The sequence below is a fragment of the Eulemur rufifrons genome, chromosome 29, assembly GCF_041146395.1.
Source record: "Eulemur rufifrons isolate Redbay chromosome 29, OSU_ERuf_1, whole genome shotgun sequence".
NCBI classification, from domain to species: domain Eukaryota; kingdom Metazoa; phylum Chordata; class Mammalia; order Primates; family Lemuridae; genus Eulemur; species Eulemur rufifrons.
In genome coordinates, this window is record NC_091011.1 from 66,704,852 (window position 1) to 66,720,771 (window position 15,920).

The following is a 15,920-nucleotide window of genomic DNA, read 5'->3' on the forward strand; positions in this document are numbered from 1 at the left end:
CTACCCCCAATTCCACCCACAAACCTGACTCGCTGCCTTCTTATTTTTTCAAGTCTCTTAATTTGCATTGATTATTACATTATATCCCATAGAGATTTGGTGCATGACAACACTATATAGTCTACATCCAGATACAAAGCAGTTTGAAAAATTGTTGTAGCTCTTGGCCTCAGGCAGTCTTTAAACGTGTCCAGCATTTGCTATGATTTTGTTTGCTATGTCACTATAATTTTAGAGTTATGTAAGAGTTATATTGCCAGGAAGCAGTTAAAATGTTACCATCAAAACCATAATAAAGGAAACTTCCCTCTTCTTCCAGGGTGAAAGGGTAGATGTACTTCTCCCTATTCTTTTTGCTAAGTACAACTAGAAACCTAAACATTAAATATAAAACAAACAGAAAAAGACTTTGAAAGGTGGCGAGAAAAAACCAGAATGGCCAGGAAGCTTGGGACCTAAGGAAGGGCATGGTGTTGAGTTCTCAGGACTTTCTGCCTCATGTATCCCATATCTGTAGCTGAAGAAGCTGGCAACCATGAGACACCAATAGTTGTAGACAAAAGAAAAAGCCCCAACAAAATCCTTATGTCTCTAGCCAAAGGACCAGGAAAGGGCAGCCTAGCAAGGCAATACTTTTTAGCAATAACTGCTCTATTCTAGCTGAACACCACAAAAAGCTTTGGCCTCCCCCACACCCAGGCCTACAAAGGCCAAGTGGGGAGCCTAGAGGTCCACCCTCCTGAGGATGTAACGAGGTACCCCAATATCTCTCCCAGAGAAGGCCAAGTAGGGAGCAGGTGCTTTTACCCCCAATGGTCAGTGTTAGTAAAGACAATTGCAGGAACCTGGACCTCCATCACCACTGGGCAGTAACAAGTCACACTTTCCCTTCCCCAGTGGGGCGGTGTCAAAGGAGGCCTAGTAGAGAGTCACAGTGCTCACCACTGCCAGCAGTAACAAAGCCACTCCCTCCATGGTGTCCTCACCCAGCAGAAGCAAGGAGCCGTCTTCCCTCAGATGTCAATGGAGGCCAAGTGGGACACCTAGAATTCTATCTCCATCTCATATAATGAATAGGCACCCCTGTCCCCTGAGTGGTGTCACAAAAAGCCAGCTAAAACAGGAAGTTTAAATAAGATCCAGACTCTTACAATACAAAAATGCCTAGGTTTCAGTGGAAAATCACTCTTCCTATTTCAAGAACCAGGAACATCTCAAATTGAATGAAAAAAGACAATCAATAAATAGCAACACTGAGATGGCAGAGACGTTAGAATTGTCTGACACACACACAAATTAACACAAAATGGCTAATGGATTTAAACGTAAAATACAAAACTATAACACTTTTTGGAAAAAAAAATCTAGAAGATAAACTTTAAGATACTGGGCTAGGCAAAAAGAGTTCTTAGACTTGACGCCAAAAGCACAATCTGTAAAAGGAAAAATTAATAAATTGGACTTCACCAAATTAAAAATGTTTGCTCTGCAAATCCTCTTAGGAGGATGAAAAAACAAGCTATAGAGTGGGAGGGAATATTGGCAAACCACATATTGAAAGAAGAACTGGTATCTAGAATATATAAAGAATTCTCAAAACTCAATAGTAAAAAAGCAATCCAATTAAAAATGGGAGAAAAGACATGAAAAGACATTTTACTGAAGAGGCTAGATAGATGGTAAATAAGTACGTGAAAAGATGTTCAGCATCATAAGCCATTAGGAAAATGCAAGTTAAAGTCACAATAAGATATCACTACTTAACCTAACAGAATGTGCCCTACTCCAAGAAAAGTGACATCATCAAGTGCTGATGAGGGTGTAAAGAAATTGGACTATTCATACATTGTACATATGGTATATGTAGGAAAGCCACTATTTTCCATAGTGGCTATATCATTTTATATTCTTATATATATATATATAAACGTATAGATACATATATATATCTAAACTACCAGATATATTATTTCTTAATATTTTAAATCAATTATATTATATTAGACTCATAAAATAGTGGCTCCTTGAAGGCACCTTAGAATTTACCAAGCCAAACCTTCTCATTTCATAGCCAAGGAAACAGCCTAGGAAAGTTAAGATCCTGACTCATCATAGTGAAAAATTCAGAATTAAAACTCAGGGCCCCTGGCCCCCACAGCTCTGTTTCACTCTTCTCACTTCCTCAAGCAATTCAACAGATGAAAAGAGAATGAAAAGTTACCAACTTGACTGGAGATATAAATTCATGGATTAATTTAAACTGGGCAAAGTAAGAACTAATATCATAGTTGGCTTTTTGAAATTAAAAACTGCTTATTCCACGATCCTTTAACAAACATTCTTCATATTCTAGTTTCCTTGTAAAATGAAGGTAACCACACGTGAATTTGAAATGTTCTTAGGTTACTCTCCCACGGCCAGACTGCCCAGGGTATTACGGCCGGCCACCCGCAAAGTGACTGACGCTTTGCTCCGTGTGCCATCTGTTCCATGATCTTACCGTGACATCCTGGAATTGGAGCCGCATTGCTGAGCTGGACGGCTGAGGGCGGCTGGTGATCTCCAATATGGTCCTCAGCAGGATGTCCAGCAGGCTGGCCACTATCACGTCTATTTCCTCCAACACAGATTTTTCCTTAAGGGAAAAAAATAATGTGTTCAGGAAATTGGGGCTTAATATGCATATTAATCTCTCTTTAACGGAAAAGGGGAAAAAGCTCATTTCCAAATATAGAATCAAAGAGTCACAGGACTCGAGAACCTGAGAGACCTGGACCTCACCTAAGTGAATGACCTTTTACAGAAAACAAAGGAATGAAGAAGTTAATGGCTAACCCAAAAGTATACAACTTGGCTGTGCAATGGATACCTGAGATAGAAATAAAAAGGTGGGTGATGTCATGGAAGGCACCACAGACTCATTCAGGACACCAGCTATGAGCCTAACGGGGCATGGGACGTTGGGCAAGTCAGTTTGCCTCTCTGGGCCTGATTCCTCACTAAAAATTTGTCCTGGTTCTTAAAGTCCATAAATCCTGGGTTCCAGATTGTGCTTACATTACTCTTCTCATCACTAGAGTTGCATTGATCATTTTCCAAAACTCTATTTTAACTGCAAATGGCTATTCCTATAAAAATGGTTTTTTAAAGATCCCTGCACATAAATATTAGGAAATGGAGTTCAGCCTAGGCAAATACCCTTAGCTAGAGTGGACCTAAGGTCAGTATCCATGTAGGGACTGCTTTCCTGAAGCAAAGCTTATACTATCCAAGCCCCAGGACTGGAGAGAGAAACCCACATTGTTCTGCACTGACTGTATGTATGCAGTGAATTTGGGTTCTTATTATGCCTGCCCAAAACAAAACTACATACAAATGCTTCAAACCAAGGAGATTGCTCTTTGCAAAGAATCCTTTTAAGGAAGTATGAGTTTGAAAGAGCCTTTGGCTAGAATTTTATGATAAATTTTCTTATGCTTGTGAGAAAACTACCAATGTTTCTCCCCTAGTGAATTGGCTTCTGCTCTGAATTCCTTATTAGCTAAGTCCAAAAATTGATTGCAACTTCCAAATTGAAACAGACAAGAAGAAATAAAAAGAAATTTCCTCCACTATTGCTGATATGTTTTCAGTTTTGTGTAGTGGACTATCTATCTTATTTTTTACTCTCAGCAATTATAATTTGGAAAAATATCCTAGGCATGGCACGACTATTCTTTAATGAATTGTATAGAGGCAATTTTAAAGTTGAACTAGTACCTTCGCTCTCTTACCACTGTTCTATCCAGCTCCAGATCAGCCCTGGCCTGGATCACAGAGTGGGTAAAAGTCAACTGTCCCTTTCTGTGCAAGTTCCTCTCACTCCACTGTTAGATGCAGAGCTTCCAGCCTTTTCCTCTCAGTGCCAACTCGATTCCATGCTTCTGGGGCCTTTTCTCCAACATCTCCACTGGGGTCTCATCCCAGTTCACTGACCTTCAGAAGCTGACCATAGCTAAGAGTGACAAAATGGAAACCGTAGCACAGGGGCAACAGCGAAGCAGAGAAATGGGAGTCTCAGCAGTCATTGCCAAACTGCTTGGTAAAGCCTGTTACCTATGAGCATAATGCTTAATTGATAGTCACAGATTGACCCAATTGCAACAGGACATTCTCCATATGTGGATTTTGGATTTCACATCAGACCCTGGAGCCATGAACACGAATAGACTTTGAGTTGTCCCGTTTATAAGTAAGCATGCGATTTTTCTCATTTTGCATTCCACTCTCCAGTGCTATTGCATTGCATCAAGAGTCAGGCACACGGACAGGAATCCCCAAAGCCATAACAATTTGGAGATCACTGTTGGGGCTGAGTAATGGTTGTACTGCAAGATACCCCTGATTTCCTGGTGCTATCCTGTGCTTCTGGGATTTCCACGGGACCCAGCCCAAGGGCCATGGCCAAGTTCTGAGCATCATGATGCAGCCTTTCACAGAATGGGCCAAAAACGACTTCACTTTGCAAGCAGTAATTTATTCTTGCCACAGAGCATTCATCATATCAAGATTAAAGACACATGTGGGAGGCTTTGAGATTTCTAATTTTTCTCACTCGGTATTCAGTTCTTCCTTGAAATGCAAGTTTAGGGAACCTAGGTTATTCAGGGTTACAGTAACCCCACAAGGTCAAAGAAATTCCTTCCAAGGAGAAGTAAAAAGTCCAGCCCAGCTGGAAATAAAAGTGAGAGGCTCAGAGGGTTCCTCTTTAGGATGGTTTCTTTGTAGACATTTACAATTTTATTTCCAGAAGCCATTTGATGGGAACTATATACTATGACCTGTATTTACTTACCGAGCTGTTTTTCTTGATGAGACAAAATACGTTGCTAAGGATACGTGCGCACATGATCAGGTCCTTCTGCTCTTGCAAGTGGATGTGGAGGTGATGTAACACGACAGGCAGGAGGATGTACCGGGAATCTGGAGAGGAGAGTCATTAGTGTCACATCTGCCGGAGTCCCACGCACACATCGGGCAAATCGTTATCTACTTTTTAATCCAGTTTTAATCATTAAATTATTAACACATGTAGTTACAAAAGTACTGATTCTACGAGGTTTATATTGAAAAACAGTAATTCCTTTCCCTGACCCATGATTTCAAGTGGCCTCTGACTCCTTTAGTTGAAATAGGTATCTTTTTCTTTTCAACTGCTTTCTAAAACTGTAATTGAGCATCAGTTTCTAAATTGCAGGCTTCCTTTGTAATTTCCTGAGTTTTCATTGAGACAGACCATCTACTGACTTCCTACTATGATAGATGAAGACTTAGTTTTGTTTTTGTTTTTTTTACCCCCTTCTTTCCTCCCCAAGCCTTTCAAAACAGTTATATCACAATTTCTGGCTAAATCAACATTATGGTTTTGCTGCCACTCTGATTTCCAACCCTTTGTATATAAATGGATTTTTGCTTTGTTTTTTATTTTTTCTCTCTCTGAAAGATTTTGGGAAATTATCTTTATCCTTGGTAATTCTACATTTTATAATTATGTGCCTTGCCTTGACCCTTTCAACCTATGAACGCACGCCCTTCAGTTCTGGGAACCTGCCTTGAATTATTTCTAGGATTATTTCCTTCCTTCTATTTTTTCTGTCCTCTGTCCGGAACTTCAGTTGCATTTACATCACAAATCTCGAATTTTTTTCCACCTTTGTGTCCAACTTTCTGGGTGATTTCTGTACTTAATCTTCCAATCCTTCTATTCAATTGTATTATCTATGCAACCTGTGCAGTTACACAGGTCCCTGTGCTCAGACGGGCCCCAGGCTTGGTGTAATGTTCTGTGGCTGCCACCTTGAAATTTTTAATTTCAAACAACAGGTCTTGCATTTTTATAACGTAGACATTCCTGTTTATTTTTCTGAATGTCATTTTTTTACTTTTTATTTATTTATTTATTTTTTGAGACAGTGTCACACTCTGTTGCCTGGGCTAGAGTGCAATGGCATCATCATAGTTCACTGCAGACTTGAAGTCCTGGGCTCAAGCAATCCTCTCACCTCAGCTTCCTGACTAGGTGAGACTACAGGCGCATGCCACAATGCCTGGCTAATTTTTTTTTTTTCTTTGAGAGATGTGATCTCACTATGTTGCTCAGGCTGTTCTCGAACTCCTGGCCTCAAGTGATCCTCCACTCTCAGCCTCCCAAAGTGCTGGGATTACAGGTGTGAGCCACCATATCCAGCCTGAATGTTCTCTTTTCAAAGCTTAACATTCTTGTTTCACACGGATATTCTTCTCTTTCTGGGGAAATAAGAGACAATTTTTTTGTGCCCTGAATTATCTTTTTCTTTCAAGTTACTTTTTGCTGTTTCTTCATTTTATCTTCTTCCTTTCACATTAGAGTTTTTCCCTCCAGTATCCGGTGACCTTTCATTGTCCATTCATGTTTACAAGTGAAGCACTAAGATACTAACTGGGAAAAAAAATAACAAAACCTCTGTGTGCCTCGGCAAGCTCGTTGACTGGGGAAGTATCGCTGCAGGATGGGAGATACCCAGCTATTCTATCGGAGAACCCCCATAGTTCAGTATCTCAGATGGGCATCACTGCAGGACGGAGGCACCCAGATATTCCATCAAGGGACCCTCTCATGGTTAAGTATCTGAGATGTTTTCTCTTGGGCTGGTCAGTTTCTCTAGTGAGGAATCTGCCACTCTCCTCTCTGGGGGTCATGAACCCATATTTAAGTGATTTGAAAAAAAGAAAGAAAGTGGCCACCAAGGTTCTCTTTGTTTAATTGTAAGGTCTGGTTTATAGAATGAAGCCTCATCCCCAAATTTAGCTGTGTCTGACATGCGTGAATCTGCACCATATCTCATTCACTTTCCCTAGAGAGTAAACGTGCAATTTTTTGACAAAATAAAGGAGGGGATTGGCACAGGGCAGGGTGCTAACTATTCCTTATAATTTAATATAATTCCAAACCAATTTTCATAAGCATAGCACCCTTAATCTTCAGAGATGCCTCATATTTTCAATTCCAGGTCCTTTCTGGCACCTGCCTGAGGTTCTGTGGTATAAATTAGCCTGCCCCTTGGCTGAACTCTAATACCACACCCACCATTCCCATGTCTCAGCCTTCTCTTGTCCACCGAGTCAACTGCCACTCGTCGTTGTAAAAATTGCTATCTTTTGTCGCACCTTTTCTTCCATTTTCTTAAACCTGTGAGGTTATACCTTTTTAAAAAATTCCTTTACTAGCCACAGATACACAGACCCTTTTCAAAACTTTAGCAAATCTATTCTAGCAATATATAAAGCCGATGTTTGATCACCGTTGACATCTGATTGGGTTCCTCAGCCTCCACCATCCCCCAGGTGATGTCTGATCACCTTGGCCTGCCTTCAGCAAGAATCCTGGTAGGTCAGTGTAACCTGAATCTCCCTTACCCCTGATGTTTCCTCTTAGTGATTTCCTATCCACCTAGCCCCACCCTGTTTCTTGGCTATAAATTCCCACTTGTCCATGCTGTATTTGGAGTTTAACCCAATCTTTCTCCCCCACTGCAAAATCCCATTGCAGTGGTCCCTACAGCTATCACCACAACCCTCACCTTGAGTAAAGTCTGCCTTCCCCATCTTCAACATCGTCACTGAATAATTTTTAACAGGTTCCAAGGCAGTTCAATGGAGAAATGATTATTTTTTCAACCAATGTTGCTAGGACAATTGGATACTCACATATTAAAAAAAAAAAATGAACCCCTCCCCTTACTTCACACCAACTGCAAAAATTAACTTGGGATGGCTCATAGACCTAAATGCAAAGGCTAAAAGTATAAAAGTTCTGGAAGAAAACATAGGAGAAAATTCTAGTGACCCCACATTACATAGAGATTTCTTAAACAAAAAGCACAAACTATCAAAGAAGATAAGTGATAAATTATACTTCATCAAAATTAAGAATTCTACTTGACTTGCACCACTGACTCTGTTCGAGGTCCCTATTTGATGGCCTTCTTTCTATACATGGACCCAAGGATCAGACTGCATAAATTAGAATTCCAGTTTGATCAAATTCTAGACTTTGTCTTTTCATCTGTAAAATGGGGACAGCAACAGCACCTCCTCCTGGGACTAGTTTAAGAATCATATGATTCTTAAAAGCCACCTGGAACACAGTGAGTGCTCTTTAAGTGTTGATTATTCTCTTCTCTTCCTCTTTCAACTTCTTCCTATATCCATCAGTAAGAGTGATTCTGTATCCTAATAAAAATCATAAGGAATGCAAACAAAGCATCCACAACTGGGAAAGTGCCCTTATCACTGTATTCCTGATTTTTTTTTTTTATTGTCTTCTTGATTTCTTTTAGGAGTTAGGTTTGGAGTCTAATGTTTCTTTTGATGCCTGCCACTGGGCTACCAACACAAGGAGGTCTGACCTTAGGTTTACCATCAAAACAAACGAAATAAGGCAAATAAGGCATTCTATGCTTTAAGAAAACAAATACAGAATATTAAAATCCCAACTTGTGAAATAATCCATTGCAGGCCTTCTTTAAACAGTAAGCCTCACCAGGGAACTTAAATACTTATTTACAAATCAATTACTTGACAAAAAGAACCAGGAAAAAAACCCTGAAAACTTAAGTGCCAGGAGTCACTGCCTAGTAATGTTTAATTAGACAGGAAGATAAAGCTTATCTGATATGCTCCTGCAGCTAGTGAGATTTGATTTCTAAAAATTCAATTTGCAGCCAACTGTTAGGAAAATATCTAGTGCAAAAAAAGTAAGTAAGGTAGACAAATACTTCGTGTGTGGCATGTATAAAAAGAAATATGTGACGGTCTAGCCTGCAGATTTGCCTTTTCTCCATTACCAGGGCAATGTCAGCCAGTGCAAATGATGGAATTGGCGCGTAAATGCCAAACAAGCTGACTGGTTGAAATGCAAATTATTACCTTTAAAAGAAAACACCTGGACCCATCAAGCAAGCCCTCCTAAAAACGCAAAAAAAAAAACAATATCCCCACCTGGGTTGAACACACACTAACTTTCCATATACTTAATGATAGAGTCTGCCCTATAGATTCTGGCCTTGAACATGTCCATACATTCATATCACATATCTCAGATAAGGCTCACCGTGTCGTATGTCTCCTTGAGTGTATAAAGGAATGACTCTCCATGACTTTTTCCTTTGTCTGTGCACACGAGTGGATATAGCCAGCTCCCGTTATTAATTCCCAATGGGCATGGGACTAGGAAGGGGGAAGGCAGCTAAGAAAAGCTGGTAGATGTCCTCCTTTAGGTTAATTTTGAGGAAAGGCACACCTTTGCCTCCTCTATCACAAGCCTTGGACGAGAATCCTTGAAGCCAACATCTGTCCACAAAGGAGGGAAGTCTGTGAGTCCCATGGTGGCACACAAGGGTCGCCAGTCACCTTCCACACACTGGGCTCCAGCATGGGCTGGACATGAGTGGGACCAAAGCAGCTGCGGCACGGCAGCCTCTGGAGGGGAGACTGTTGACAGCGGGGCAGGGGGACGTGCTGCGGCACAGCTTCGCACGTAGCAGAGCTGCTGAATGCAGACAGCCTGACACCAGAGCTGGGTCGGGCTGCTGTGATCAGAGCCACCAGGGATTGGACTGCCACGGTCACAGACAGCCACAAAACCTGCGAACAAGCCTTTCAGACACTGGAATACAGACGACAAGCACTGGGAGAGGAAAGGACTGAAGATTCAGGGGGCTGCATTCTCATGCACACATCAAGATCACAAAGGACGACGACAGTGGAAGGCTAAGGATGATCTGGGCGTGTGGCTTACTGATCTCACCCCCTGGCTTCAATCCTACCCTGGACTCCTCCGCCTCAGGCATCCTTCCTAAAGTTGGATGGATGTTCTGTGCAATTCTTACTTTGGTCAGCTGTGCCCTCTCCTGGATTGGGACTCCTACTCCCACTCCCTGCCCTGTTCTGTTGTCACACTCATGTTCATCTTTAGCTTAAAAGTTGCTTTTCCAATATGATTTTCATTTTTTAAAATACATATTATTTATTCATTCCTGCTGCTATGCCCTGATCCCTAGCCCATGATTCAGTACATAGTCTTCACAGAACATCTATCAAGCACCTGCTATGCACCAGGCACTGCTATGGAAGCTGGAGATATGATCGTGATCAAGGTAAATGAAGTCCCTGCCCTGTGGGCTTTCCTTTCTCGGGTGAGGGAGGTAGACAGACATTAAACAAATAAATACCCAATTCTTTATCTAGCTGTGGTTGCAGTGGGTGATCCAAAGAGCAAAACACAGTGTACTCTGAGAGTGATAATGGGGCGGGTGGGTGGGGCAGAAAGGAGATTTCTTGACAAAATGAGAGAGCCTGAACCATGACAGATGGATTCACTGGGTTCAGGAGCAGCTGGAAAAGTGGTTCCAGAGAGAGAGAAGTGGAGACAGGATGAAGCAGGTGGGCAGGGCCACATCACAGGCCCTGGAAGATCTTTTCTGGAGCAAGTCCCCAAACAGAATAGAAGCGATTGTGAGAAGCTGGGAGTGACGTCATCTGGTGTGTTTCTAAAGGTAACTTTGGCTACACGGATGGATGGACAAGGCAAAGGAGATGTGAGAAACAAGTGTAGAAAGGACTGAGGCAGCTCAGACAGGTGCAGCAGCCTGGCGAGGTGGTGGGGCTGCGGGGAGAAGGGCCAGGTGTGAGGGATGCTATGGAGGCACACGAGGAGTCCTGGTGATGGGTGGAGAGGGCGAAAGGGAGAAGGAACCAGCCCGCGGTTTCCAGGTGGATGGGGCTGCCATGTACTAAGACGGGGAGGAGTATGCTGAGAGAGACAAAACTTGACATGCTGAGTGGAAGGAGCCTGTGAGACATCCACGTAGAGATGCTGAGAGGACAGCTGGATACTCAGGTGTGGAGCTAGGAGAGACCCGGCCTAGAAATACAGACGTGAGAGTTGTGTCAGCACAAGGACAGTGCTGGCCGAGGTTAAGGAGGCGGAGTGCACCCCAATATTTGTTCAGATCTCCCTGCTACGTGACACCCCATAAACTTCCCCTATCACAAATGCTGCCACATTTTATCATGATTACTCGTTCAACGTCTGCCTTTGAGCTAGACTGTAAGCAGACAGAAGGCAGAGCCTGCATCTGTTTAATTTGCTATAATATTTCTAACATATTTCTAATATAATACATGGGGGTCTGCCTATAATAAATATTTGTTGAATGAATGAATGAGCTTCATCATGAGTTCTGCTGGACAGCAGAGGCAACTGGAAGAAAGCCTGGCATTTCTGGCTTCAGATTTTAACAGAGCTTAAGCGGGAAGAGAGCAGGAGGCACACATGATCACAGTTCAGTTTACAACGACTCCACCTGCTGGCGCTTGCCCTGCGCACTAGAAGGCAGCGATTCCCACCACCGTGCAAACCACAGAAGTTGCCTGTGGCACCCATCCTGCCTCCTCCTTCCTCCCCACCCCCTGCAGATCTGTGCAAATGTGGATGAGTGATGTGTGAGAAATGAAAGACACAGGTTTCACCCTTTCCCCCCAATGTGCTTGCTGCTGCCAATCAGCATGGAAAAGTTGAGAAGTGCGGTAAGAGATCAAAGTTGAAATTGAGTCCTGAGTAGCCCACAATGTGTGAGTTTACAGCTATTTTCAAAAAAAAAAAAAAAAAAAACACAGTTCAAATCTAGGTCAACTATGATTTCAGGGAGACATATTTTTCATCTCCATTTCTATGTTCAGGGTGAGGTGTTACGTAAAACTCTTAATTTTTAATTTTTGTCCCATCTACGGAAAGATGTAGAAATGATTTTCCAAAGAAACAGCTAAGGACTTCATTAAAAATTTGCATTTAAACATGGTTATAGCTGATATATACCTTTAAAAAACCAAAACCCCAAATCAGCATGTAGCCAAATCTTTTGTAAAATCTGAGAACAGAAACTAAACTACTGTGAAGCTCCTGATGGTGGAGAACACCTACAACGGGGTTCAGCCCTGAGCTGTTTCCCTTTGGAAAAGCCTGGGGAAGGGAGGAGGACACAGGTAAGGGGGAGGAAGACCGGGGCGGGGGGGGGAGATCTACACCGAAGAGGGCAGAACACTAATGATTTTTAACCAAAGACTTTCTTGAGGTTCCAGGTAGTTTTTAAAAATAATATTTTATATTGGATAATGAACACAAAATCTACTTTAAGATAATCTAAGTTCTGCATACTTTTTCCAATGGTCCTGCATTATTGCTCTGCTTCTAGAGAAAAGAGAAGCCCTTTTTCATGCAACTCTAGTCCTTATAAGGCGTCTCGACCACTTTGCAAGCCCTGGCTTAGCAGAAAGTTCTAAACAAATGGGTTTAAAGTGTGAAATTGATTTATCCTATTTATAATTTTTTTTTTTTGTACAGACAGGATCTTGCTATGTTGCCCAGGCTGGTCTCAAACTCCTGACCTCAAGTGATCCTCCTGCCTCAGCCTCTCAAAGTGATTGGGATTACAGGTATAAGCCACCGTGACTGTGAAAGAAACTTAATCACTTCCAATGCAATAAAAGTCAATATTAAACTGTACTTTAACTACAGTTCTAAGAAATAGAAGCTACTAGGCACCTATCAACTGTAGTAAGATTAGTAAGATTTTATTTTTGAAGTTGTCAAATGAAAAGATAAACCTATTAAATACCTTTTCTTTATATTATGACCTAAAATATGGGTGAGGGGAGCATTAATTCCTAGAATATACTTTGAAAATAGTGTAATAGTCTACCTTATTCCCTCTTTCACTTTATTTTTTATTGTAGCCTTGTATGAAATCCACAAAATTGTTAATGGGGACTGGATAGTTTGTGCCCAAAAGAAAAAAAGTTACATTTGATTGCTTTCTTAAGAAATCTCTACCCTAAAATAATGGATTTTTTAGTTTGTAGGCAAAAGTAAGTTCTCACCAACCGTGCATGCTGAGCACATTTAGGGCTTTGCACTTACCTCTATTATCTGAGCTGGGTTTTGCCTGATAAGCTGCTCAATTATTCCTAAGTAGAAACATATATGACTTTTTCTTAGTAACAAAATAGCTCAGCAATGACTGCAGACCTCTGCCAAACAAATCACCAATTGCTAAGCAATAGAGGAAAATGTAAAGCAATTGCAAAACCCACAGCTCTAGTAGGATCTGACCTTTCAGTCTGGGAGACTCCCTCTCTGACCTCTCATCACCATCCCCTAAACCACCCCTCTCTGCTGCCAACCTCTACACTTCTCCTTCCTCCCCAACCTCTATGCATCAAATCCACTTCTTTTTTCTTTGCCATCACCAAAGCTATTTTCTCCAAAATTATCTAGACCCTTCTATGCCTGGCCTTCAGGAAATAAGAATAAAATTTGGGGAAGGAAGGAAAAAATGAGCTGTCAATTTTTAAAGCTTTAACTAGGTCTGCCTGGACCCCAGATGATTTAAACATTGAATATTAATCTACTCAGATTCTTTGCTGATCAGAAATAAACTCAGCATAGCTATTGTCTTTGTCACATTCTATGTTCAGAGAAAAAGAACTGTCATAAAGGCAGGTTAAGAATTAAGTGCTTTGTCTTTAGCTGAATACGTATCTCACTGATGCATCATAATGCCCTGACCCCTACTTCATTTTATTTCCATTTCAAATCTACAACTTCAATTAGCAAAGTGTCATTTGTAACCTCCAACTGGTCAGGGTACGTACATTCACACAACTGTAGCACTTCTGTGTTTCAGTTATTTCCAATAAATAAATAAAAATCTTAGATTTCTGAGTGTTTTTCACCTTCTGATATGGTGCTAAGCCATCACACTGCTTTTGAATCTGTTTCTTTTGCACATGTGATAGTTGGAATAATGGTCCCCGACAAGCATATCCATGCCCTGATTCCCGGAACCTGTGACCATGTCATGGCAGAAAAGATTCTGCAGATGTGATTAAGTTAAGGATCTTAAGATGGGGAGGTTTTCCTGGATTATCCAGGTGGGCACAATGTAAACACAGGGGTCCTTATAAGTGAAAGAGACAAAAGAATGAGAGTCAGAGACAGACTTGAAGATGCTGCAATGCTGGTTTTGAAGGAGGAGGAGGGGGCCAGAAGACAAGGGATGTGGGTGGCCTCTGAAAGCTGTCAAAGGCTAGAAAAGGAACTGTTGCCTTGACCCTCCAAAAAGGAATGCAGCTCTGCTAACATCTTTATTTTGGCCCAGTGAGAACCATTGTGGACTTCTGCTCTACAGAACTGTACGATAAGTTTACGTTGTTTTAAGGCACAAGTTTGTAGGTGCTGTTACAGCAACAATGGGAAATGACTACATTATAACTATATCTAAAACATGAGTCTTATTTCACCATATTTTAGTGATGCTATTTATTTATGTTTATAGTAATTTTTTTTCCCCATTCCTTGTCATCTGGATATAGTTACTTCTGGGGAAATGTGATAGAAACTGGGGCATCCAATTGCAAACTCCCTTAAAAAAAATCTTTGCCCACTGTAAGAAATATGGGTTTGGTTTTGTTTTGTTTCCTAAGGAGAGGTGAAAAGTGTCTGACTGAACCCTTTACCTGTTATTCTAAGTGGACGACTGCTGAGACCTCTTACTGTGGTTCTTTAATTACACAGTTTCATATTATCCCTCCACCTCTTCCCCCTCCAGTTAGAATCTGCCTATTTTTGCGAGAAGTACCACGCCCATGCAGGGGTCCCACTCCCTCTTAACCACAACCCAAGGTATCACATCCTCTCCTTTGACACTGTTTGGGACCTGCCATTTGTACTGCGCCTCTTATTTTCCTTCCAACATCTCCTCTTCCAGCTGGACAGCACAGATGTGCTCGTCAATCCCCTAAATTCCCAGTTTCTGACTTAAAACTTCAAAGTCACTAGAAACACTTTACAGGTTCCCTAACACTATCGTGTAGTCCCGTATGATTAAAACAGAGGGTACTTTGAGCCTTGGAAGGCTCACAGGGACACTTCCTGTTTTTTTCCATGAAGATAGGCCGTTTATTCATGACAGGCTCTGTTTTCTTCCATGATGAGTCAGTAAACACCAGGCCAAGCCGCATCCTGCTGGGGCAGTGACAGAAGCCTTTCCTCTTACGAACATCTGCATGTGCTTCTCAGTGTCCTGTCGATCGTGAGCTGATCCTGCCTCTCCATGACTCCTCCACGGTAGCATCCCACACAACATGGGCAGGCAGGGTTTCTCCTCCTCTTTCTCCTCCATGCCATCGTGTCACATTCACCAGCTTCCCAATATTGGCCCCAAGCCGCTCTTCCAGGGCACTGGCGCAGACCCTGCAGGGTCTACATTTCCTGGGTCTCATGAGTCGTTCCACCTGTTACCTTAATAACCATTTTCATCAGCTACCACAAGGACCCAATATTCTTGCGCCTGGATTGCAGCAGCTTCTCTTTCTGTATCTCTCTAGTCCTGATTTCTGCTGCCTGTGGAGCGTCACGGACCAACACGGAACTAGGGCCACAGACGGCACATCTCTGAGAGGCATGCAATGAACACCATTCCCCAAAACAATTTTCTTCCATTTGAAAACAGCTTTGATTACCTGTGTTGCTCTTTGGTAAGACTTTAACCTAACAAAGAATTATCTGGAGAGTGTGGGAGAAATACGGCAGAAATCACCAATTCCTTTGAGGCAGGAATGAACTTTTCTTAGTTTGGTGCAAGCAGAGCTGGTGCTTGAGTTAAACTGAGGTCCCTGGTCAGGACTTCCCTCCCTTCTACTCTGCCTGTTCCCAAACCTGGAGGGAGTCCCCCGTCACAGCAACAGAACCCCCAGGGCTCTGAGCAGCACAGTGTGAAAACCACCACAAGAAATATCTTTTCTCCAGGATGAAGTCATGCTTCTACTGGGAGAAATCAGAA

At 42.0% G+C, this 15,920-nt stretch overlaps 1 protein-coding gene across 3 annotated transcripts in view; it reads right to left on the reverse strand.

Moving 5' to 3' along the window:
* DOCK4 (dedicator of cytokinesis 4) overlaps positions 1-15,920 on the reverse strand; it is a 413,001-nt gene that overhangs the window by 94,500 nt on the left and 302,581 nt on the right. For all 3 annotated transcript variants that reach the window (XM_069462529.1, XM_069462528.1, XM_069462526.1), the window contains exons 24-25: positions 4,835-4,962; positions 2,501-2,635 (exon numbers count right to left, since the gene is read on the reverse strand). In XM_069462529.1, coding sequence (XP_069318630.1) covers positions 2,501-2,635; positions 4,835-4,962 — 263 coding nt within the window. The remainder of the gene's footprint in view (positions 1-2,500; positions 2,636-4,834; positions 4,963-15,920) is intronic.